The sequence below is a fragment of the Bicyclus anynana genome, chromosome 22, assembly GCF_947172395.1.
Source record: "Bicyclus anynana chromosome 22, ilBicAnyn1.1, whole genome shotgun sequence".
NCBI classification, from domain to species: domain Eukaryota; kingdom Metazoa; phylum Arthropoda; class Insecta; order Lepidoptera; family Nymphalidae; genus Bicyclus; species Bicyclus anynana.
The window spans coordinates 10,621,418-10,648,330 of NC_069104.1; the positions used below are offsets into that span (position 1 = coordinate 10,621,418).

The 26,913-nt window shown below is 34.6% G+C and overlaps 2 protein-coding genes across 2 annotated transcripts; both read left to right on the top strand.

Annotated features, from left to right (window-relative positions):
* The first annotated feature begins 1,128 nt into the window (after positions 1-1,128).
* LOC112049415 (UDP-glucosyltransferase 2-like) lies at positions 1,129-5,130 on the top strand. The gene is made up of 6 exons (XM_024087288.2): positions 1,129-1,513; positions 1,606-1,803; positions 2,386-2,605; positions 3,468-3,687; positions 4,241-4,460; positions 4,827-5,130. Exons 1-6 carry the CDS (start codon positions 1,347-1,349, stop codon positions 5,089-5,091), a joined length of 1,290 nt encoding a protein of 429 aa, XP_023943056.2. The 5' UTR covers positions 1,129-1,346; the 3' UTR covers positions 5,092-5,130.
* A 1,204-nt stretch (positions 5,131-6,334) lies between these two features.
* Positions 6,335-25,539, top strand: LOC112049418 (uncharacterized). The gene is made up of 18 exons (XM_052888289.1): positions 6,335-6,412; positions 7,926-8,084; positions 9,303-9,393; positions 10,003-10,192; positions 11,221-11,418; positions 11,870-12,089; positions 12,726-12,945; positions 14,059-14,278; positions 14,990-15,253; positions 15,783-15,843; positions 18,065-18,220; positions 19,322-19,409; positions 20,013-20,205; positions 20,834-21,034; positions 21,777-21,996; positions 22,878-23,097; positions 23,848-24,067; positions 25,206-25,539. Exons 1-18 carry the CDS (start codon positions 6,335-6,337, stop codon positions 25,471-25,473), a joined length of 3,267 nt encoding a protein of 1,088 aa, XP_052744249.1. The 3' UTR covers positions 25,474-25,539.
* The last annotated feature ends 1,374 nt before the right edge of the window (positions 25,540-26,913 follow it).

Sequence of the window (26,913 nt, forward strand, 5' to 3'; positions counted from 1 at the left end):
ATGTGTTTTTTTTCACGTAATGTGAAGGCTTATATCTAGATCGAAACATATGGAGACACGTAAATTCACGTAATCCTTCAAAGTCATTAACCGTTGGAACACCCTTCTGTAGCAATGCATGCTTGAAAAAAAGACGTTTTATTACAGACGATGCATTTTATATTGCAATTGGTGTTTATAATCATAACAATGCTGTTTGGAACAATCAATGCGTACAAACTCCTAGTCATGAGTCCACTTCCATTTAAAAGCCATTCGATTTTGGGTGAAGCCATGGTTGAACACTTGACTAATGCTGGACACGAGGTAAATATTGCCATTAAAATAATTGAATATACAAAAATAAATAAATATATTATTTAGACAGTAATGTACCATAGAATACATAATAGTACACGTAACAGAAGATTAACTGCGCAACGTCATTGAAATAATTAGCAACTCTTGCTACTACGCAATACAGTGCAATTCAGTTCTAACAAAATGAATAGCCCACCTTAATATTGACGTTACAACCTTCGACAAATTGGATATGTATCTGAATCGCTTTTTGAAAGTAGAAGCCCAATAATCTAAAGCGTTGGTAAAATCTGTTTTTATAGAATCCACGTTTCATTGTTGCCTAAAAATGCCAGTTTGTGCTGTTAATAGGTATAATATTTACTACATTTCATAGGTTCTTTGTTTATTACATTTTTACTTATTACAGGTAACTTATGTGACTGTTTTTCTGCCAGAAAAACCAATACCTCGTGTAAATGTGGTTGACCTGAGTGACAATATAAAATTGATTCCTCCAGGTATGCATTCACTAACTAAATATGTAATATAATGCAATAGAAAGCGTGATTAATGAAGAAAGTTAAGGTATATAGTTGTGTTTTAATAAAATCGAATGAAAGTTTCGAAAAAATTAAGCCAACAAAATGTAAATGTTAAAAAAGAACTGCAAAATATTCCAAAATTCAAAATTTGTTATGTAAATCACCATATTTTAAGATTTCGTTTAGATGGGCTGATACAACAACATACAAATACATTTTGGTATTTTACACTAATATAACTACTTTTCTCTCCACTTTTGGAACCACCAAGCATTTTGCAAAAAAGTAAAACATAAAGCCCAAACTCCTTGAAAAAATTATCTACAGGAAAAATAAACAAAACCGCCCGCCATTGTAGCCGCGTGGTGGGTCTAAGCTGCATATCCTCTCTCCTCTAAGGAGTGTTCCTTGAGGCCTAGCCCCGGCCCACTACAGGTAGTAAGCCGTTAAAATAGGCTCAAATAAGATTGGAAATAAAATTCTACAAATTACGTTTCAGGTGGCATAAGTATACAAGCGGTTATGGACAATAAACATGAGGGTATGAGCTTCTTTGAGTCCGTTCCATTGATTATGAATCTAAGTAGGAACACGATAGCACACCCGAACGTGCAGAAGTTGATAAATGATAAGAATCAACAGTTTGATGCTGTTATCGCGGAATGGATGTTCAACGAGGTCTATTCCGGGTAAATGTATTTTTTTTAATCTTTGACCAGTTAGCCCTTGACTGTTATCTCACCTAATGATAAATATTATTAATATTATCGATATATTTCAGATTTTCAGGAATATTCAACTGTCCATTAATTTGGTTTTCAACAGTAGAACCGCACTGGATGGTGTTGAGGCTGGTAGATGAAGTTACCAATCCGGCGTATTCCGTAGATGTAGCGTCAAATAGTGTTCCTCCGTTGACATTTGTACAAAGAGTCGAAGAACTAGGCACACAAATAGTGGGAAGGCTTACCCAGGCTTTGTAAGTCAACATGTCTTAAATATTTCGTCGTTATCAACCCATATTCGGCTTACTGTTGAACTCGAGTCTCCTCTCAGAATGAGAAGGGTTAGGGCTATAGTCCACCACGCTGGCCTAATGCGGATTGGCAGTCTTGACACACGCAGAGAATTAAGAAAATTTTTGACAATAAACAAAATATAAAAATAATTAAATTGAAAATATATTTTTAATGAAAAATATAGAAAATTTCTTTCTCATTCAAAATTATTGCCATAAATCATAACCCAAACAAAACTAATTTATAGTATTTACTAATTTAAGGGATTAAATCATTTATAAATGATTTAACCCTAAATTTCTAATAGCAATATTACTTTATATTTAAAATTAGCCTTATTATCTAAATTGACACTTAACTATTTAATTAACATTTAACCAGTTATCCTGTCGGTAAAAGTTTGCTATACTTATGTATTTTTCAGATGTGTATCAGGTTAAAAAAAATTAAAGATAAATTTAAAGACTTAGGAACGTTAAAAAAGTGCCAACCTGAAAGTGGTATAAACTGGTACTTTAATTATGTAGTTATTTTATTCACAGATGGGTGAGTGGCATTGAAAATAATTTATACGATGAGTATTTTGTTCCGGTCATTGAAAAAAGACACAGCACGGCGCCTTCGTTTGAAACTCTGAGGTTCAATGCATCGTTACTTTTGAGCAACTCCCATGTATCCATGGGTGTACCAGCAGTATTGCCAGCTAATGTAATTCCTATAGGAGGATACCATATTAAACCTAACGTGAAACAATTACCTGAGGTACCTACTTCGCAGTGTTATTTTTTTAACATATTTAAATATACAGGGCGTCCTAATTAATGGATAAAACGTACACATAATTATCTAAAACTAGCACTTCAACATTTTATACAATTTATATGTATTCGAAACGCATTATAATTTTCTTTGTGCATTCCATGTAAACTTCTACTGTGACGAATCACACACCTTCGTTTTTATAATTTGATAGCAGACCCGGTCAAGCTTCGCTTTGACTCATTCCTTACCCGAATCCTATTCTACTCCCACCCTACACCTATGTTTTTTCAAAACTATTAAAATTAGTGTATCTACCATTTCTGTTTTATCCATTATTTACGGAACAGCCTGTATAAACCGTACTTGATATAAAATGGCGCATCTATAATCTTGTTGTCATAAGAAATGCTTATAATATATTCACTTTGATATTATGGTCAAACGTTATGTTGTCCATTGTCTGACTCTAAAACATTAAAATTATATATCAAACACATTTTTTAGTTGGAAAGTTAGTAGTGTTCTATGTCCTGTTAGTCTTAGCAACGGTTTTATGTAAATTTAACGAGAATGTTCAAAATAAATTGTTATCGACTATCATTACGTAATTTATCAATCTAATGCTTTTTGAAGCTTTTTTGACATATTGGCTTCGTTTCAAATCTCGACCAAAAAATATTTACCAACCTATTTTTATTAACTCTCAGGTAAAATGATATTTGTTCTCAGATGATAATTATTTGGTCTATTATTTTGATACTTTTTCCTTTTCGGCTTTAATCAGATTACTTAAATGATAATTATATTATTATTGTTTCAACTATAACACTTAATTGAATAAATAGAATATGTCATATTGAAGGATCTGCAAAAACTGATGGACAACGCAAAGCACGGCGTAATTTATTTTAGCATGGGCTCTAATTTAAAGAGTAAACAGTTCCCCGAGGTAATCAAACTTGACTTGTTGAAAATGTTTGGTAAACTCAAGCAAACCGTCATATGGAAATTCGAAGAGGATTTACCTAACAGGCCCAGCAATGTTCATATAGTACAGTGGGCTCCACAACAAAGCATTTTAGGTAAACATTTTCACAATATAATACTTTTATTTTGTCCAATTTTGATGAAACATATTCATTACTAGTTCGCGGACACTGCGCGGTTTCTCCCGCGTGGTTTCCGTTCCCGTAGGAACATGGGGATATTATATAGCCTTCCTCAATCGATAAATGGGCTATCTAACACTGAAAGAATTTTCAAATTGGACCAGTAGTTCCTGAGATTAGCGCGTTCAAGCAAACAAACAAACAAACAAAGTCTTCAGCTTTAAAATATTAGTTTAGATGAAGTCAACATATTATATCTCTTTTATTAATAAAAAGTTAAGTGTAAACAACAAACATGCCTTAAATTTAAAAAATAGTGGGTTTCTTATAATCTTTCTCCTTTTGCCCGATCTAAATATTTGCTAATTCTATTTGTTCTTTTTACAATTTCTATACAGAATATTGTCTTTTATGAAATTTATCTTGTTTATGTTCTTTGACGGCCTCCGTGGCGCAGTGGTATGCGCGGTGGATTTACAAGACGGAGGTTCTGGGTCGTAATAAATGCAGGTAAATCTTTTTCCAGCTCATAAAAACTGTATATTGTTCATCACACACGGAGGTCTTCTCTCAACCACTGAGACGATGCATTTCGGAGTGCCCATTATTGGAATACCAGTGTTCGCTGATCAATTTGTGAACGTAGCGAGAGCTGTTAAAAAAGGCTACGCGCAAAAAGTTGATCTATCTTATTCAATGGCTGCAGACATAGAATTAGCTATAAATAAACTACTTGATAATCCAAGGTGAGTATCAAGAAATTTGTTTTAAGATTGTTAACATATAATAATATAATTCTATTTTTCTGTCTCTCTCTTTCTCTCTGGAGGATCTCAACAAAGAGGTAGAAAATTCTCAAGTATGCAGGTTTCCTCACAATGTTTTTTCTTTACCGTTTGAGACACGTGATATTTAATTTCTTAAAATGCACATAGCTGGAGGTGTATTCCCCGGAACGGATCAAAACCTACGCCCAGAATCGAAGTCAGAGGTCACAACCATTAGGCCATCACGGCTATCGCGGGTCAATTTAACACCTTGGGATATACATACATCCATCGGTTCTTTGAACTATAAAAATGTATTTAAATATTAATTTACTGTTGTTCTAGCTACAAAACGCGTGTAAAGGAATTGTCACAAATATACCACGACAGGCCAGTCCCACCGGCCAGAGAACTAGTGCATTGGGTGGAACACGTTGTAAAAACTAGAGGAGCGACTCATTTACGCTCCCCGGCGTCTATGGTAGCTTGGTACCAGAAGCTCTACTTAGATCTAGTATTAGTTTTGGTAGTTCTAGTTTTAGTTTTAAAACGTGTCTATATATTCATAAAAAGTATTTTTATAGCAAAACGGAAAGTAAAAACCAACTAAGTTTAATTAGTGATAATAAAACTTATTTAAATAATTATGTTAAAGACAATAAAGATATTAATAATTAATAATTTTGTTTTATTATCAGTCCCACTAGCAGACATTCCCATTCCTGTGGGAATAAGGGGATAAAATAATATGTTAATAATTGAAAAAATATTTTGAAAGGTCTTGATTCTATCTGTTATTTTCCACATTTTTTAATTGAAATAAATTGAAATTGAATTGAAGTCGAATTATATTAATGACAGTAACAATACCCCTGACGAGGAATCGGGTAGCTGCCGGCCCTTAAACTACAATTAAATTTCATCCAGGTTGAGTTGTTAGGAAATATACATAATTATGGCCGTACTGGTCAAAGTCAAAGTCAAAGTCAAAGTCGTTTGTTGTCAAAGTCAAAGTCAAAATTAATTTATTTCAAATAGGCTTTACAAGCTCTTTCAAAACGTCAGGTAATATTAAACTTAAGATAATGGTGATAATAATCATTCTAAAACTTAAAATTAAAGTTACGAGGGTTCCAAAGCGCCTCGGTCCGAGAAGAGCTCACAACAAACTCCAGCCAGGTTTATCCTTTTTAGGTTAGGTTGTGTTTTATGTGTGTTTTTGGTTTATTTGTAAAAGTTTTAATTTTTTTTTAATTATTTAATTAATTATGAATAAATTTATGGTTCTCCAAGTGTGGATTGTAAAGAACGAAGTGTTTGTGCGTGTTTTAATAGTTTGATCATTCTGAAAACTGTGAAGAATGATTGGCATCGAGAAAAAGGTTTCTTTATTTAAAAAATTTTGCATTCAACCTGGTTGGATTTTACCCATAAATTTACGAGTCGGTACAAATGATTTACCAATATACATTATCAACAAAACAGGTTTCTAGGTTTCTCTCACAAACCTGCAATATCATTCTAAATTGACATTATTAGGTAATGGCTGTTCAGAATTATCTTGCGGGTTTTTGAGAAAAACCAATGCGCTGATATTATATTAGAAAATATCGAATCTTACTCATCGATGAAGTAATAAGATAATAGTCCGTTACCTATTGTTTGATACTTGCAAACACCTGTGAATGCACTTGCATGTTTTTTTCTATTTATACGAATTCACTCTGTGACTTGTAAACTAGTAGCTTATACTTGGTTAACTTTCTTGTGGCACGTAAGTGTGCGTGTTTCATTAAAGAAAACCATTTTTAGTAATCGTAACTATTGTGCTAATAATTTTCATGATGGTGACGATGACGATTAAGGTGACGGCAACGGTGATGGCGACGGGGAAGGTGACGGTGACGGTGACGGTGACGGTGACAGTGAAGGTAAAGGTGTCGGTGAAGATGATAAAAGCATCTAAAAGCAAAAAAGAAATAAAATGGTTTTTTTGATTTTCGTGTACCTAAATGAACAGACTGATACATTTTTACTCTTTTATTAAGATAGGTTTAGACAATATCACAAATCAACAAAGATAATATTTCGATAGCCAAGCAAGTATAAAATAACAGCTTATCATCTTTTATCATTCAGTCACTAAAAATTGAGCAGCGGAAACGTATGTACATTTTTGTTTCTAGGTAGTTTATTGTCTCATCTTCAGCTCCAGATTTAATATTTCAATACTATCTTTAAAAAAATAGATGTATATTTGTTTAAAAAACGTTGTGTTTTTCGCGCGTATCTTGTATACTTAATTAAGAATGTAATATTCTTTATTACTTCACATATTTCAAACTGCTGAACGGATTTTTGTAATTAAGATCTCTTAATAACTCAAGTGTTCTTAGATAAGTAGATAATTATAAAAAACCAACACAACAACTGTAAGTAATTTTTTTTTCGAATATAGTAAGTATCAAATTCATGGGCTCGTCAAGAAGATTTCAAAATGTTTTATCATGGCCATATTAAAAAAAAAACTAAAGTAAATAAAGCGTTATTTTTTAATCGCTATACTTTTATTTAAGACTGTGATAGATTGATCACGTGATTCTCGCCCAATAGCATTCCGTTAAATGGTGTGTAAGCGGTAAACTTTACGGAGTAGAGGCGCCCTGCCACTCTGTAGCCTGCTGGTTGAGCAGTTCAGTGTAATCGGGTTCTCGGAATGGATAGTCGACTTCCATTTGTTAAATAGTAATGGTGCAATGTTAAAATAGTGATAGTGTGTATAGTGTCGGAACTTCAGTGGGTGAGTTTTCTGTACAGTCCGGCCATTCCATTGTTAGTTACTTGCTGGGAGCCAACACGAGTGGGGATGGGGAGCGTTTACATGTAATAAAAGGGCCTTTTAACCCAGCTACTAGCGGTTGCCAGTTCGTGATCTCACTCGTGCTTGACTACCTGCCCTATAATATATAACCCTAGTTTGCATGTGATAGTATCAGCGCTGTACTTGATCAATATTGTAGTTAGAGGGCAGAACTGTATTAGCCATTTAAGCGATCGTTCCGGTAATGATTGATAGTGTTAGTTAGATAAGTAGTCTCCGTTTTATATATAGGAGAGAAGGGAAGTGTTGATCGATCGTTAAGGAATTCCTTAACCCTACATCCAGTAGTCACAAGTCCTGGACTTTGCTCGGAGTTTTTATCTCTACCACGCGATAGACCCGGCATCTGCACGGTGAATCCATGGAATGATAAGATATTCGTCTCATGGGACCACCATCGTAAACAGTATAATGAAGACGCCTAATACTTAAAGGTCATTGACCGTTAAGTATCATCCTACTGTAACGCCAAAACTTTGAATTGTCACTTGAGTGCCTTGCTTCTCCAAAAATAATAATGCATAAAAGCTTGAAAAAGTAAACATTTATGGTTTTTATTACAGACAATGCATTTTATATTGCAATGGGTGCTTATAATCATAACAATGCTGTTTGGAACAATCAACTCGTACAAACTCCTAGTCATAAGTCCACTGCCATTTAAAAGCCATTCAATTTTGGGTGAAGCCATGGTTGAACACTTGACTAATGCTGGACACGAGGTAAATATTGCCATTAAAATAATCGAATATTAACAAAAATATACATAAATAAATAAATATATTATTTAGACAATAATGTACCACAGAAAACATAATAGTACACGAAACAGAAGATTCACTCCGCAACGTCATTGAAATAAATAAAGACTCTTGCTACTACGCAATACAGTGCAATTCAGTTCGAACAAAATGAATAGCCTACTTTTATAATCACGTACTGTTCTGAATTGCTAGACGTTACTTTTTTATAGTATAAGCCAATGATCTAAAGCTTTTGTAAAACTGCTTTTATTACCCTACTGGAAGGAATATATTTCTCGCGCGTATCTTGTATGCATGTATGTACGAGTGTGTAACTATGTAATATTCTTTATTACCTTATATCTTCAAAACCGCAGAACGGATTTACGTAATAATTATATTGTTAGATTTGTCTTAATAACCCAAGTGTTCTTAGATAGTTGAAATAAAAAAAAACAACACAAAGCCTGTGAGATGCTATAGACTCGAGGTAAATTAGAATATTGTAGTATGGGTATCAAATTCAAGGGCTTATGTATGCTAATAGTAAAGCAATTTTGTAAAAGTAACAGGGAATCTGCAATCATTACTTTCGGAGCTAACTACGGGGATTTAAAGAGTCAGAATTGCAGCTCTGCCGCGGATCCCTGAAAAACGCCCCATACTAAATGATACAATTTAATGACGTCATAGCTACATAACGATCGTTAGATTTGTATGGGCGGTCAAACAAAATTACCTACTAATATCTTTGCTATTTGTGCATTTATGTTTATAGTTCAATATTGATGATTTATTATAAGGAAGCTAAAACTGTATGAATTTTTATCTAATTACGATAAAAGATTTTTAATAGATTATGAAATTTTTATAATCTTATTTATTTTGCAAATATACAGTCAATCTTTGCTTTTTATGTATAAATTAGTTAACATTGACTTTATTTATCCGAATGTATCATAAAAATCAATATATTCAAACTTAGTCATCATCCCTATTAGAAAACAGTCGGGACATATTAAATATTGTACCTACATATATATATAGTACATAGTATAGTATAGTACATAGACTAAATAATTTAATTGTTATATTCATTTTCGTCGTTTAAAGAGCTTTCTAAAAATGCCGGTTTGTCCTGTTAATATGTGTATTGTTCTTTGTATTTTTTATTTACTACATTTTTACTTATTTCAGGTAACTTATGTGACTGTTTTTCTGCCAGAGAAACCAATGCCACGTGTAACTGTGGTTGACATGAGTGACAATATAAAATTGTTTCCTTCAGGTATGCATTCACTAACTACAATATAATTAATTCACTAGTAGATAGAGTGATTCACTAGTAGGTACAGTGATTAATGAAGAAGGTTTTTTTTTTATTCTTTACAAGTTAGCCCTTGACTACAATCGCACCTGATGGTAAGTGATGATGCAGTCTAAGATGGAAGCGGGCTAACTTGTTAGGAGGAGGATGAAAATCCACATCCCTTTTCGGTTTCTACACGACATCGTACCGGAACGCTAAATCGCTTGACGGTACGTCTTTGTCGGTAAAGTGGTAACTAGCCACGGCCGAAGCCTCCCACTAGCCAGACCTGGACCAATTAACAAAATCTCAATCAGCCCAGCCGGGGATCGAACCCAGGACCTCCGTTTTGTAAATCCAACGCGTATACCACTGCGCCACGGAGGCCGTCAAAGGTCAATAGGTGTATTGTATACAGGATGTCCCGTAAATAGGATTAGTCATACCATGTGCTGAAAAATTATTGAAGTGTTGATTTTATACTTGGTAATTATTTAGGAATATTTTTTAAACGGTCGCTATAAGCAGTAAGCCGTTAAAATGTGCTTGAATAAGATCGAAAATTAAATTCGAGTGATTACGTTTCAGGACCCATGAGTATACAAGCTGTTATGGATAAAACAAACGAAGGCAACAGCTTCTTTGCTATCGTTCCACAGCTCATGAATATGAGCAAGGACACTATAGCTCACCCGAACGTGCAGAAGTTGATAAATGATAAGAATCAACAGTTTGATGCTGTTATCGCGGAATGGATGTTAAACGAAGTCTATGCCGGGTAAATATTACTTCAAAAAAAGGAGGAGGTTCTCAATTCAAGGCGTGTGTTTTTTTTTATGTTTTTTACCGCATAACTTCGTCATTTCTTAACCAATTTTAAAAATTATTTTTTTGTCTGAAAGTTTTTCCAAAATTGGTGCCATATAATTTTCATGAAAATTTAGTAATTTTGTGTCAAAATTAAAATACGGGCCATTTCGTTATTTTTATTTTAATACAAAATTACTAAACCGATTTCTAAGAAAATTAAATGCTAGGACACACTAAAAACAGAAAAATAAAATCTTTTTGAGGTGATTCATATCTAATTTAATATAAATAATGTAAATTTCGCATAGTACATGGAATAAGGGTCCGAAATATATAGATATTAATTAATAAAAGTTATATTTCATAAAAAAAAAGTTCTTAGGTATTTTTTTCTACTTGTACTAATGTAAGTTACTTGATGTACTAAACGTCTAATTGTTAACTAATATTTTTATTTGTTTTTTTTTTTACTTCAAACGCTCCGTTTGTAAGGGATTTTTATAGTGACGTCATGAAACAGTTGAAAGATATACCGTCATGACCGACAAGCGTTTCGGCTCATAATGACAAAAAACATATTTAGAAACTAAAATTATCATGTTATTACGTCTCAAAAAAACATGAAAAAAAAATTTAATGTAGTAGAAACGTTAATGAACTATTATGACCATTTAAAAAAGTGTCAACTAGCCTATTGCGTAAACCTATATATTATGGCACGAAAAACATACATACATTTATTATTATAGGACTTTACATTTATTCAATATTAACCATTCACCAGCCATTGAATTATATTTTCACACCAAACTATTTACACAAAAATGCAGCAGAATTCTGTATTCGCCATTTTGCGGGTAAAAAATTTCTGATTTTGATAAGTTAATTGTCATTGTCAATGTCATGCTCTTTTTTTTATTACCAAGCTTTACGGCTCTGGGTTCTAGGACATGTTAGAGGTGGTCAAAGATTAATAATATTTTCGACATATTTCAGATTTGCAGGAGTATTCAACTGTCCATTAATTTGGTTCTCAACATTAGAACCGCACTGGATGGTGTTGAGGCTAGTAGATGAAGTTACCAATCCGGCGTATACTGTAGATGTAGCGTCAGATGCTGTTCCTCCGTTGACATTTATACAACGAGCCGAAGAACTGGGCATACAAATAGTTGGCAGGCTTAGCCAGGCTTTGTAAGTCAACGTGTCTTAAATATTTTTCGTAGGCTATTTACCTATGGCATTGTCCTTATGCCCTGGTAGTTTTTGACTGTAAACAAAATTTCAAAATTATTTAAATTGAAAAAATATTTTTTAATGAGAAATAAAGACAATTTCTTTATCATTCCATAAATCATAATCAAAAGGATTACAGGATTACATCATTTAAATCATTAAATGATGTAATCCATTTCTAATTATAAGATTAAGTATTTTATATTTAAAAATAGTCTTACGATTACTTTGTTCATATTGTGATCTTTAGACACTAAATTGACACTTAATTATTTAATTATCATTTAACCAGTTAACATGTTATAAAAAGTTTACCATACTTTTGTATTTTTCCGTTGTGTATCCAGGTTTAAACAAATAAAGGGTGTTTCTACGTTCAAAAAGTACCATGTGGTTCTTCTATTCACAGATGGGTGTCTCGCCTTGAAAATAGTTTATACGATGAGTTTTTTGTTACGGCAATTAAAAAAAGACATAACACAGCACCTTCGTTCGAAGCTCTGAGGTTCAATGCATCCTTACTTTTGACCAACTCCCATGTATCGATGGGTGTTCCGGCAGTATTGCCAGCTAATGTAATTCCTATAGGAGGATACCATATCAAACCTAACGTAAAACCATTACCTGAGGTATGTTGCAATGTTATTTTTTTTCAAGATATTTAAATATACAATCCCGTAATTAAATGGTAGATACACCTCCTAATTATCTAAAACTAGCGGACGCCCGTGATTTCATCACCGTTGAATTCAGTTTTTCACAAATCCCGCGGGAACCATGGATTTTTCCGGGATGAAGTAGCCTATGTGTTAATCCAGAGTAAAATCTATTTTCATTCCAAATTTCAGCCAAATCGCTTCAGTAGCCGCAGCGTAAAAGAAGAACAAACATACTTACACACTTACACACAAACTTTCACCTTTATAACATTAGTGTGAAGTGTGATTAGTGTGACGACCTGTAACAATGTAAATTTCTTTTTCCCACTCAATCTTTCATACCTCGTCCCATTAGAAAGTATATAATTTTCCGGGATTGAAGCATTCTCAAAGTAATTTCAGTTTAGCAGACGTCCGCGGATATCATGATATTTTCGAGGATGCAAAATAACCTATGTATTAATCCAGAGTAAAATCTATATTTTCCATTCCAAGTTTTAGCCAAATCGCTTCAAAGAAGGAACAAACATACACACTTACACACAAACTTTTACCTTTATAATATTAATGTGATTGTTTTAACTAAAATACTGTATTGTATTGAAGGACCTGCAAAAGTTGATGGACAACGCAAAGCACGGCGTAATTTACTTTAGCATGGGCTCTAATTTAAGGAGTAATCAATTACCCGAAGTGGTCAAACAAGAATTGTTGAAAATGTTTGGTAAACTCAAGCAAACCGTCATATGGAAATTCGAAGAGGATTTGCCTAACAGGCCCAGCAATGTTCATATAGTACAGTGGGCTCCACAGCAAAGTATTTTAGGTAAACAATTTCACATTATAGTTCCTCACACTACTTTCTATTATTTTGCCTCCTTTTTTAATGAATAACAATTGTTGTTGCTCTAAGAATGAAGTCAACATATTATTTTATCTTTTTTGTAAATCAAAAGACTAACAAATAGACAAAATTTAAAAAATGGACGCTTCTTTGTTCGTTAGTCAATTTTAATCGCCCGATCCAAATATTACCTAATTATTCATTGTTTCTACATTTTAGTTATAGTATAATCTTAGCAGACTCAGAAATGAATTACAAAAATAAGTTAACCAATGTCGAATAAAGGTTATGTGTCACAATATTCACAACATTAATATTGTCAGGATAACTTCATTAAAAAAAATCAAACTGTAATCAAAATAAGACCCTAGAATGGCAGAGTGGAGTCACGCACTTGTGGACGTTTTGTGTAGGGTTATGGTAACCTTGACAGTAGGTACCACCCCGAATGTCCGATAAAAAAAAATTAAAACTTTAATGTACCGACAGAAATAAAAGAGTATCGTAAATCGGATTTGCTGCTTCCTTCTATATTTATTATAAAACTGCCTCAATAAAAGGAGGATGGCGAAAGTGGGAGTCACACTCAGAAGTGTTGTACACTCATACATTTGTATTAATTAAAACTATTATTTTATAAGATGCTTGAAAAAAAAATTTGAGATTTTAAAGAACGGGAATCAAGATTACTTCTATATTTAGCATAGTAAAATTGTTCTACTTGTTGCCTGAGACCGAAACGCCTTGTCGTATTTATATAGCAAACACGCAGTTGTACGTCAGCGGCGGTGATTATCAGTATAAAACTCACATTTATTCGTATACATAGATAGGGTTTCCTAACCTTCTAATTTTAAGGTATATCTCTTTTCTCCTTGCTTTTCAAGATTGGTTACCATTACCTTTTTTCTTAGTTTAATCACGATTAACAACTATTAATGGATTTCCATTATGTACGCTACTTCTATCTGCTAGTCCCGAAATACATGCAACCTCGCAATTCTCCTTTCTAGTAATAAAATCTGATATGTATAGAAAGAGAGCAAAAGAGAGAGAGAAAGATAATTAATAATAGTAAATGTAAATCTTTTACAGCTCATAAAAACTGTATATTGTTCATAACACACGGAGGTCTTCTCTCAACCACTGAGACGATGCATTTCGGAGTACCCATAATTGGAATACCAGTGTTCGCTGATCAATTTGTGAACGTAGCAAAAGCTGTTAAAAAAGGCTACGCGCAAAAAGTGGATTTATCTTATTCAATGGCTGCAGATATAGAGTTAGCTATAATTAAACTCCTTGATGATTCAAGGTAAGTATCATGAAATTCTATGAGCCAACGCGGCTAAAGAAGTAAAGGGACCTATTGGTAGGGGAACATCATTAGGACATCATTAAGTCGGATTTATATTTGTCTGACGTGTCGTGTCGTGACGTATTAGAACAAAATCGGTATGGCAACGTTTACACATATGTGTTGTGACATGGCTTCTGATGTGCCGCATACAAAATGTATGATACCGAGTCTGCCACCTTGCCAAGTGACACGTCGATTCTCTTTCTACGATCGCTAACGCTTCGAAAATTAGAAAAATAATTAAGTATGGGAATGACAGATCTTGATCACGTGATCTGTTGATAGCAATGTTATTCCCATATATCTTTCTAGTTTTCGGAGCGTTAGCCATTGTAGAAAGAGAATCGTCTGATGCGTCACGACATGACAGGTCAGACCAGTGTAAATCCGGTTTTGTCAGTCATGGCTCATAACTGGCGCATGCGCTTTCGAATAATTTGAAATTTAGTTTTTCACAAATCCCTCGAAAACCATGAATTTATCCGGGATGAAAAGTAGCCTATGTGTTAATCCAGAATAAAATCTATTTCCAATAAAATCATACAAACTTTCGCATTTATAATTAGATTAGAACCTACGCCCTCCGAATTGAAGGCTGAGGTCACAACCACTACGCTATCACGGCTATAAAATGTATTTATAAATATTAATTTATTGTTGTTCTAGCTACACAAAGCGTGTAAAGGAACTGTCACAAATATACCACGACAGGCCAGTCCCACCGGCCAGAGAACTAGTGCATTGGGTGGAACACGTTGTAAAAACTAGAGGAGCGCCTCATTTACGCTCCCCAGCGTTTATGGTAGCCTGGTACCAGAAGCTCTACTTAGATCTAGTATTAGTTTTGGTAGTTCTAGTTTTAGTTTTAAAACGTTTTTTTAAATACTTAAAAAGTATTTTAATAGCAAAACAGAAAGAAAAAACCAGCTAGTTAATTTAAAATTGTGTTTATGTATGATATAGTTATTAAAAACATTTAATAATTCTATGAAGTTTTATTATCTCAATAAGAAAAAAAAAATTGTGTCAGATTTGCGTATCGACGATATTCCCACGTATTTTGGGTAGCCATAGTCGTTTATATTGTAAAATATAAATCATCTTGACAGTTTAACTTGTTGAGTACATAAGTTAAACTGTTCGTTGGTCTAAGGCATCTAAACAAAACTTTGAAGTATATTTATTAAGTCAAGGTAACAAACGAAGATGCGGAAAAAGACGTGGTAGACCGTTTTTATAAAAAGAGTGCTAAAAGAGTGCTAATTAAATTAAATTCCATTTATTAGCAAGTACCTACAGAAAATTCAATTCGTCATTTAAATAAATAGCGACTCTTGCTACAACCTTTACAGCGCAGTTTAGTTCGAACAAAATAATTACTTATCGAAATTATATTCTTACTTATTGCTTCCCCATAAAATTATAGATAATTGGTTAATTTTGATTATCTTTTTAACAGTCGATATTCATCACAGATAGCAGCGTTAGCGCTGTCACAATGTATAGTATTACTAGCTGACGTCACGTGGTTTCACCCGCGTGGTTCCCGTTCTCGTAAGAATATGGGGATAATATATAGCCTAAAGCATTCCTCAATAAATGGGCTATCTAACACTGAAAGAATTTTTCAAATCGGACGTGTAGTTCCTGAGATTATCGCGTTCAATCAAACAAACAAATAAACTCTTCAGCTTTATAATATTATTATAGAATTATAGATTATAGATTCTGAACAAGCGTTGATCTGTCGTTTGTAAAATTTGTGTAAGATAATTTTGTTTAAAGACCACCATTCACTTGACGCGGTAAACACTAAAGCTAAAGATGTTGTACATTTGATTGATAGGTATGCAAATAAAATTTGTAAATGACACTGTCAATTTTATAACTTTGCGTCACTAACACCTAAATTTAATGTGTCAGTTCAGAATGATTTTGCAGAGAGAAACCTAAGCAGCGATAATGTATTACAAAATATTTATTCTTAGATCCAGCAAACTGATAGTCTGTTATCTATTTTTATTAACTGCAGAAACCCGCGACTGCGCGTGCCTGGAAATTGGTTTTGACGTGGATACGTCTTTAAAATTACCTTCTTATTGGGGTGTCATTTAAAAAAAAACTAATGAATCAAAATCGGGGGTTAGAGTTTGCTGTTACAGCTACGTAACTGGTAAAAAAGGTGATTGCATCATTGGATAGCTAAAAGATTTTTTACGTTAAGTTAGAACTCTGATAAGTTATAGTGGAGAGAGAAGCGCTACTAAGTCGAGGTCATTTTGTCAGTTTTTTGAAATTTCCAGTTAGTATAACTGAGTAGTATATATTATATATTATTATATATTTTATATAACTAGTATAATTGATTCAGAGAATCTAATACTGTGATTAAGTTTAAATCGTTAGCTCATTTACAGTTAAAACATTACTGTAAAATATGTACAGTGCCTAGAAATTGCGTAACAGTGAAAAAAAATCCAAAAATTCTTATTATTCTGCCAAAATTCGTCAAAATGCCAAGCTCAAATGTATAGGCTATATCTTGTTAAAAAAAGCACCTCAAAGGCTATCGAATGATACTAATAAAGCACCATTGGGACAAACCAAACAGTTGCAACAACGTAAAAAACTCAACGCGGTCGAGCAAATCAAAGTTTTTCCCGTACTTACTGCCAGTAGCAGAATAAATAAAAAAAAAAATTTTTCAGGCCAGAGACCCAGAGATATATACAAAATGATACAATGATACATAGATATATACATTGAGTAATGTACTACAGAAAAGCAAACCAAAATTAAACCAAGAGTCATAATTAAAATAGCATATACACTGCTCTCGTCATTATCACTCTATTTTAAAGCTGTGTTAAAATATAAGCCTTATAAAAATTCATTTAATAAGAACATAATATTATCTAAAACAGAAAAAAAATATTTAAAATAAATTTTGGTTTTCATGTGAAATGTACAGACAGATATTTTAACTATATTTTTATATACGAGTAGGTATGGACTATAATGAATATCAAGAATCAAAAACGATACGATAGCCTTGTTATATAACTGGTTATCGCCTTTTTATCATTCCAACACTTGATGTGGATCAGCAAAAACGTATTTAATTTTTTGTTTACGGTAACAAAAATATTACTACACGAAGATTATAATATATTAGTACAGAAAGTGTGTAAAATATAGGTAAGGTGTTATTTTATATGAAACCCACTTTAAATACTTATTAATTAATGCCAATAATGCTCAATTAGAGCCGTGATAGCCCAGTGGATATGACCTCTGCCTCCGATTCCGGATGGTGTGGGTTCGAATCCGGTCCGGGGCATGCACCTCCAACTTTTCAGTTGTGTGCATTTTAAGAAATTAAATATCACGTATCTCAATCGGTGAAGGAAACATCGTGAGGAAACCTGCATACCAGAGAATTTTCTTAATTCTCTGCGTGTGTGAAGTCTGCCAATCCGCATTGGGCCAGCGTGGTGGACTATTGGCCTAACCCCTCTCATTCTGAGAGGAGACTCGAGCTCAGCAGTGAGCCGAATATGGGTTGATGACACACAATGCTCAATTATTTTTAACCTTTGAACTTTGGTGGTTATTTTGCTGGAGTTCAGCCCAGCTGTATCGCTTTTTTCCGTGTGATCCCGACTTTTAATTAAGTATGATATTGCTAATTTTTTGTATTAGTAGTGAGTAAAAATGCAATGAAAATTATTCTATTTACAGAAAATGTTTAAGAAGACGCAATGGTTGACTTTAGTCCTGTTTACACTTTGTGAAATAAATGCCTACAAATACCTGGTAGTTAGTCCGATACCAGGTAAAAGTCATTCAATTTTGGGAGACGCAATAGTGGAACACTTGGCTAAAGCTGGACATGAGGTGAACAATATGATGTTGTATATTATATCAGACTAATTACATAAGGACCAGTATCGCACTCAAAATCATGAAAAAATCATGAAAATAGTTAACATAAATAAATATATTATTTTGTCCATACCATAGTTCTTTACCATAGAGGAATTAAATATGGAGTAGCATCGCACCCAAATTGTCTAACAAAATTGTCTGTTCAATAGAAACAATTTTCGAAAACGCGTTAGATCGTTGATCTTGTACTGTTACAGATAACGTTTAGCGAAACAGGTCCCTATATAATTGGCCCGAGGTCCTCACATTACACACTACTATACATTTATTTAGTACACACACACGTGTAATTTTCCCACAGATTATTTAACACATCGCATACAATGATATAATTAACTTAGAAATACTTAAAAATGAGACGTAACTTCATTTTTCAGTAAACTAGAAGTTGTAGATAATTTTTTATGACACTCATTTACACAAACAGGCACTTTTAGGGAGCTCTTTACGCGACAAAAACGATTACAACATGATGAAACATCGATTCTACAAAATGAATTTTTATAGACATCATGATTATTGATCCTTATCTTTAACAGAGAGGTAATGTCTAGGAAGGCAGGTCCATATATAATACGTCTGAGTATATTACCATTAGGGGAGCACTTTTAGCCGTCAGTATCAGTCATAATCATTAACATCTGATTATTATAGTTATAAAATCAAACATTATCATGCGCTAACACTCATTAGAGCAGCGTGTTGGGCGTAAACTCCATATACCAAGCATAACTTTAAATAAATAATTAAAATAGGCTAATAACGATCATCTACTAAAGGAACACATCTGTTAGTCTCTTGTTTTTTCTTGTTGTTGTATTTACAACGATAACCTGACGAACTATTTATATGACCCCTCTGGAGCAGATGGTAATGATAATTCAACATCAACAAAAGTGTCCTGGGTTTGACACTCGGGTCGCTGACTCTGGTCTCTCTGATCAGCTCAAGTCTCTGGGCTCCATCATCCACTGAGAGACCGAGCCTTCTTATGAAGCCCATAAATAACGACCAACTCTGTCAACTGTAGCTAACTATATTATTTTACAGGTCACGTATATCACAGCGTTTACACCAGAAAAAGTATCACCTAGAGTTACTATTATTGACACCGATAACTATAAGAATTTCCCTCCAGGTAAAATCTTTATTAATGATTTTTCAATACATGAATTAAAATTTAAGCGATAGTGGTTTATCAAGTATACACCGTGAAATTTCCTTCTTCTTAAACCGAAATCCCACAAAAGTACAATTCAAGGAGTTACGATTGTCACAAAATTTCAAAAATCGATCATTTTAAGACATCCTGTATTTTCAAACACCTACCTACTCACGATGCCGCTTTGTGGCTCGTCGGTCCCTTTCAGGTCATTCACTTTAGACTAAACTAGGTCAAAGTTCAATGACTTCATACTTACGAAACAGAATGTTTGAATTTTTTCGCTAGGGTGTGAAATAGCATGAGATCATTTTTAAAATTGTTAAGGGGTTGCTTGTATTGAACTTAAAACTGACCGGACGCTGACAGATGATGAAACTAGTATAAGTATAGTGAAGGAAAAACGTCGTGAGGAAGCATACCTGAGAATTTTCTTAATTCTCTACATGTGTGAAGTCTGCCAATCTGCAATAAGACAGCGTACAGAATTATTAGCCTAACCCCTCTCATTCTGAGAGGAGACTCGTGTTCAATGAGCACATGGGTTGTTAATAATGAAGGATTTAATTATGTTTTCAGACGTAGGCTTCAATTTAAATTCATTTATGAATGGAACAGTTACGACTAATAATTTCATGACGTTTGCGCCATTTATGTTGAGTGTTAGCAGAGCTACGTTGGGCAACTCGAATGTACGCAAACTCTTGGCTGATAAAAACCAACAATTTGACGCTGTGATAGCTGAATGGATGTTCAACGAAGTATATGCCGGGTAAACGTAACTGAAATACCATGATTCAATATTTATTTAGTGTTAATTTTGACGGCCTCCGTGACGCAGCGATATGCGCGATTGATTTACAAGACGGAGGTCCTGGGAGGCCGATTGAGGTTTTCTTAATTGACCCCGGTCTGGCTGAGTGGAGGTTTCAGTCGTCTCTGGTTACCACCCTACCGGTAAAGACGTACTGCCAAGCGATTTAGCATTCCGGTACGAAGTCGTGTAGAAAACAAAAGTTTGCTTTTGTTAGGAGCTAGCTTGTTAGGAGAAGGATGAAAAGGCTTTTCATCCTTCTCCTAACAAGCTAGCCCGCTTAGGTTGCATCATCACTTACCATCAGGTATAAAAATATAAATAGGGATATGAGCCTGTGACACTCACAAATAATGTGCCTTTCTAAATGTAAAAGAATTTATAAAATCGATTCAGTAGTTCCATAGATTACCCCATAATGTTGTCCATACAATACTACAAATTTTACGTCTTTAAAATATTATTAGAAGTAAACATTATAATAATTATAGCCCACTTTTCCCAAACGAATACCAACTGTATCTCGGAAAACAGGAACTAGGCTTATATCACGTATTATTGTGTAAATAAATAATTTACTTTTCAGATTTTCAGCAGTTTTTAACTGTCCACTGATTTGGTTTTCGTCACTAGAACCACATTGGATGGTAATGCAATTAATAGATGAGATCCCCAATCCTGCGTATTCTACCGACATGTTGACAACTGATGGTATTCCTCCTCTGACATTTAGACAACGAGTCGTCGAACTTTATACACAAATCGTGGGTAGACTTATCCAAACATTGTAAGTACGAATAATTTAATATCATGTCATATAAATATTATTCATCATCATCATATCCGCCGATGGATGTCGCAGTTTCACCCGCGTGGTTCCCGTTCCCGTAGGAATACGTGGATAATATATAGCCTATAACCTTCCTCGATAAATGGGCTATCTAACACTGAAAAAATCGAACCAGTAGTTCCTGAGATTAGCGCGTTCAATCAAACAAACAAACTCTTCAGCTTTATAATATTAGTATAGATGACTTTTCTTTAGCTTGGGGCTAAGCAGTGATGTGTGTATTGTTTATGTATATTGTAATTTTCTTTGTTATATAGTCATGTCACAATATTTATTTATTTCCTCTGCCATGTCTATACGTGTATAAAATACTAGCAGATGCCGCGTGCTCCCCGTTCCCGTAGAAATATGGGGATAGAATATATCCTTTAGCACTCGGGAATAGTGTAGCTTCCCAACAGTGAAATAATTGTTCGAATCGGTTCAGTAGCTTCAGAGCCTATTCAATGCAAATAAACAATCGAATCTTTCTTCTTTATAATATTGGTATAGACTAGCAGACGACCTGCGGCTTCTCGTTCCTGTAAGACGTGAACCATTAAGACACTCGCAAGTAATCTACTTTTCTAATGAAAAAAGTATGTACAAAATCGGTGACAGTGACCACCCCCTACAACACCACGAACTTTACCTCTTTATAATGTTACTATTGATAAATTATATAATTTTTCTGTTACAGTTGGCTTTCTGGCCTTGAACACGATATATACAATGAGTATTTTGTACCTTTTATTCGAGACAGATATAACACTGTGCCTCCATTTGAAGAACTGAGATACAATGCTTCTTTAATGTTGAGTAACTCTCATATATCGATGAATACTCCTATAAGATTGCCAGCTAACGTTATCACTATAGGAGGGTATCATATCAAACCTAATATAAAACCTTTACCTGAGGTATGTATAATTAGGGTAGGTTTTCTTTTCTTTTTTTACAAGTTAGCCCTTGACTACAATATCACCTGATGTTAAGTGATGATACTATCTAAGATGAAAGCGGGCTAACTTGTTAGGGGGAGGATGAAAATCCACACCCCTTTCGGTTTCTACACGACATCGCACCGGAATGCTAAGGCGCTTCGCGGTACGCCTTTGTCGGTAGGGTGATAACTAGCCACGGTTGAAACCTCCCACCAGTCAGGTAGGTTGGGATTGTTTTTTTTGTTCTTTGACCAAATTCATTAACTACCCTAACAAATTAAGTAAAATCAATTAGTAATGAAAGTAGTTAACATATAATAATGAAACAGGTTAATTTGAAATTTAGGTAGGTACGTTTAAATTCTCAACACTTATCAATATCTTTTGATCAAATATCAAAGATTGGTCAATCTTTGATTTGATCACGGCTAGTTATTTAGTTATTTAGTTTATATTAGCACTAGAAAGCGCGCTAGAAAACGCAGTCGAGTCGAGCCCTCACCAGTGTGCCTAGTGGGAGTTTTCAATATTTTCATACTGTTACTATCGCGTTGACGTGGAATTGAAACTGTTGTGCAGTAGTGCCACTAGATGGCGCTGATTTAATTCCTTGGAAATTCGCGTTTACGTTAACGCGATAGTAACAGAATCAAACTGCCACTAGGCCCTCAGGTGGACTGACGACATCAAACGAGTCACAGGGATTCGTGGGATGCAAGTTGCTCAGGATCGTGATGATTGGCAGTCCCCATAAAAGGCCTATATCCCGCAGTGGACGTCCATTGACTGATATGATGATGTGTTATTTATAATGCAAATTAACTCCTGCTTCTACATTATATTTTTTCATATTTCAGGATCTACAGAAGCTTATGGACAACGCCAAAGATGGCGTAATTTATTTCAGTATGGGCTCTACTTTGAGCAGCAAACATTTCCCAGATGAAATCAAGCAAGATCTATTAAAAATGTTTGGTAAATTGAAACAGACTGTTATTTGGAAATTCGAGGAGGATTTGCCCAACCGACCTAATAATGTGCATATTGTTCAGTGGGCTCCACAACAAAGTATTTTAGGTAAAACCTGATATAATAAACTTTATTACTTAGTACACAAGTTGAGGAAAAATTAACCAGCCAATAAATAGTTAGATAGAAAGTTAGATGGGTAAATAAATACAATACCTCATTTGATGCGGAATAAAATTCAGAGAAAGACGTATTCTGCAAGCTTTAATTGCATTTTTATAACCTAAAACTGAAACTAAAATAGGGCGTCAGGGTCTTCTTATCAGAGATATTGTAAATTTTAAATTACCCCGTTAATTTGTTCATTTTGCGGGTGCATATGTGTACTTTGGATAGCCGCCTACAGGTTCAAAGTAATTTAATGAAAGTCAAAACCCTGCGAATCTGTCTACAGAACAAGGTCTCTCATAAGAAATTACTAACTTTAGACTTAGGATACCTTAAGATAGTTGCCAAATTATAGCCGTGATGGCCCAGTAGATGACCTCTACCTTCAATTCCGGAGGGTGTGGATTCCACACCTGCCAGCCTCCAACTTTTCAGTTGTGTGCATTTTATGAAATTCAATATCACGTATCTCAAACGGTGAAGGAAAAACATCGTGAGTAAACCTGCATACCAGAAAATCTTCTTTATTATCTGCGTGAAGTCTGCCAATCCGCATTAGGCCAGCGTGGTGGACTATTAGCCTAACCTCTCTCATTCTGAGAGGCGACTCGAGCTCAGCAGCGAATTGAATATGGGTTGATAATTATGATGATGAAATGTATGCTAAAAATTAATGTTTAAACTTTTCAGCACATAAGAACTGTATTGTATTTATTACACACGGAGGTCTACTTTCAACTACTGAGACTGTACATTTTGGAGTGCCCATAATTGGAGTACCAGTATTTGCCGATCAATTCGTAAACGTAGGAAGAACTGTCAAAAAGGGATTCGCTCAAACAGTCGATTTAAATTATGCATTGGCTGCGAGCTTAGAAAAAGCTATTAGAAATGTACTTGATAATCCAAGGTAAGTAAAATCTCTCTCTCTCATTCGATTATGCTCACCACGCAAAAATATTGGATTTTGTTGACATTACATACAAATGGTATTTTTTACAAGTTGTAGAAAACATGAATCAATCTACTTATTGCTATATTTTTCGAACCTGAGAAAAAACCCCTCTATATTTCACTCTAAGGCAAAAACATCTACAGAGGTATTCTACAATTTACAATAATATTCCGATGTGATTAAATCGAAACCAGAACGCTTGATGATGTGATTTCTAAATTATACGTTAAGAGAACCCTTACCATTGTAAGTTGGCCGACTAAATCACAGATTATACTAACAGGTAAATCGATTTATGTTATCCCGCACATTTTCTCCAACTAAATCGCCCAACTAATAAATTGGACACCGATTGTATCAGAGTCGCGATTGCATACTATTAAAAAGTTGTCCAACTTAATTGTTAACGTTTGCAATTTAGTTGTTCGATAGTCAGCCAACTAAGAATTGTAAGTGAGCGGGTGCTTTAAATGTAACATTTGCTTTCATCCAATAATCCATTAGATTTTTGTCCAAAAGAAAGTTCATATGTACATTGGGCTCTTTTTTTATTCTTACAAGTTAGCCCTTGAGCTGATTTTAAATGATGATGCAATCTAAGAGGAAAGCTGGCTTAATAGGAGGAGGATGATAATCCACATCTCTTTCGGTTTCCACATGACATCGTACCTGAACGCTAAATCGCTTGGCGATCCGACATTGCCAGTAGGGTGGTTCTAGCCACTGCCGAAGCCTCCTACCAACCAAACTTGGACCAATTAAGATGACCTTAATTGGCCCAGCCGGAGATCGAACCGAGGACCTCCGTCTTATATATCTACTGCGCATACCACAGCGTCTGCGGAGGGCGATAAAAATAAGTAATTCTGCAAGTACTGTTGTAAGTTCTGTCCACAACTTGGACCGTGCCCACAACTTCCAATTACTCTGTACTCTCCTCGATGTTGTCAAGGCACCTAGTGGTAGAATGACTGTGCTTTGGGGTCCCAACATTCATTGGCTCATCGAACTATGCGATTTCTGTCCATAATAAAGTTACAAGTGGATCTTGAAAAGTAATTAAATCTAATGAAACCTCAACATTTTATTCCAGTTATACAACAAGAGTGAAAGAGCTATCTGCAATTTACCACGATAGAACCGTGCCACCCGCCACAGAACTAGTTCACTGGGCGGAACAAGTTGTGAAGACGAAAGGAGCGAGACATCTACGCTCTCCAGCGTTTATGATGCCCTGGTACCAGAAGATCTACTTAGATCTTATTTTAGTTTTACTAGTAGTTTTATTAGTTTTGAAATATGTATTTATTTTTATAAGAAATAATTTTGTTGTATCGAATAGAAAATTAAAAGTTAATTAATTTTTTATACAATGTATTTATTACAATAAAATTCCTCCATTAACTAGTCAATGGTTAACCAACTAAATCGATAAGCTATGAGTAAATCTAAGTCTGTAAGCTTAGTATTACTTAAAAATAAAGATCTTTTCTTTTCTTTGTTCTTTCTTTCTTAGACTAATTGCTTAGTCTAAGTCATCAAGAGACTTTTTATAAAACAATACCTAATTTTCGCTACGAGTAGAATGTACCAGAAGCTGCGTAATCACAACGCAGTTTTATAATATTAGATACGCGCGGTTTTACACGCATAGTTCTCGTTCCCATTAGAATATGTAATAAAAAATAGCCTATGCCACTCACAAATAACGTTGCTTTCTAGTGGTAAAAGAGTTTTCGAAATCGGTTAAGTAGATCCAGAGAATACCCCAACAATACCACAAACATTACCTCTTTCTATTATACACAATGGAGAAGTTTTGTCAAATGCCCAATTAATTTATCGTTATATCCTTTGGTAAAAGAGCGTTGACTAGCAAATAGTAGGGGAGCCTAAAAGGGGTCACTATGCAGTTACTCGAGCGCAGCAGATGAACACAAGAGGAAACCTACGTTGTTAAAGTACTTCCCTAAGTTTGGGCCCTTAATATTGATGGGTACAATTAGGCAACCAAAAAAATTTTTTTTTTTTTTTTTTATTCTTTACAAGTTAGCCCTTGACTGCAATCTCACCTGATGGTAAGTGATGATGCAGTCTAAGATGGAAGCGGGCTAACATGTTAGGAGGAGGATGAAAATCCACACCCCTTTTGGTTTCTACACGGCATCGTACCGGAACGCTAAATCGCTTGGCGGTACGTCTTTGCCGGTAGGGTGGTAACTAGCCACGGCCAAAGCCTCCCACCAGCCAGACCTGGACAAATAAAGAAAATCTCAGTCTGGCCAGCCGGGGATCGAACCCAGGACCTCCGTCTTGTAAATCCACCGCGCATACCACTGCGCCACGGAGGTCGTCAAGAATAACTCAACCAACACATCTGATAAGAATAAGGTAAGTTAGGTTGATAGCTAAAAGGTGTGCAAAATATCCTTTCTGTTGCTGAATAACCTATCCTCCAGGGAAGGTCCCAGAGATTAGCCCGGACAAACAGAGAGACAGACAGACAAATTTTAATAAAAAAAATTCAACCGACTTCCAACTCAGCAATTAGAAAACAGTCGGGACCTATTAAATATTGTAGAAGAAAATCATACCAATATCTAAAGTCCCGACTGTTTTCTAATTGTTTTCTACACTTCTGGACTGAGCTTGTTTTTTTTCTTTTCAGTTTTTTTATACTTTATGCAGTCGGGTTTTTTTTATTTCTTTAGTTAATTTATTTATTTCACACTTTTTAGTTACAATATGGTGGTATGGTTAATTTCGGATTTATTTATTAGTTTACTCTTTAATGGTTTACA

What these genes read in the sequence shown, in the direction of transcription:
- LOC112049415 (XM_024087288.2), top strand. Translation starts at nt 1,347, where the DNA reads ATGGACAATAAACATGAGGGTATGAGCTTCTTTGAGTCCGTTCCATTG. An exon ending in TTCAACGAGGTCTATTCCGG is followed by an intron (nt 1,514 to 1,605) that starts GTAAATGTATTT and finishes GATATATTTCAG; the next exon opens with ATTTTCAGGAATATTCAACT. An exon ending in ACGTGAAACAATTACCTGAG is followed by an intron (nt 2,606 to 3,467) that starts GTACCTACTTCG and finishes GTCATATTGAAG; the next exon opens with GATCTGCAAAAACTGATGGA.
- LOC112049418 (XM_052888289.1), top strand. Translation starts at nt 6,335, where the DNA reads ATGACGATTAAGGTGACGGCAACGGTGATGGCGACGGGGAAGGTGACG. An exon ending in ACGTAAAACCATTACCTGAG is followed by an intron (nt 12,090 to 12,725) that starts GTATGTTGCAAT and finishes ATTGTATTGAAG; the next exon opens with GACCTGCAAAAGTTGATGGA. An exon ending in TCCACAGCAAAGTATTTTAG is followed by an intron (nt 12,946 to 14,058) that starts GTAAACAATTTC and finishes AATCTTTTACAG; the next exon opens with CTCATAAAAACTGTATATTG.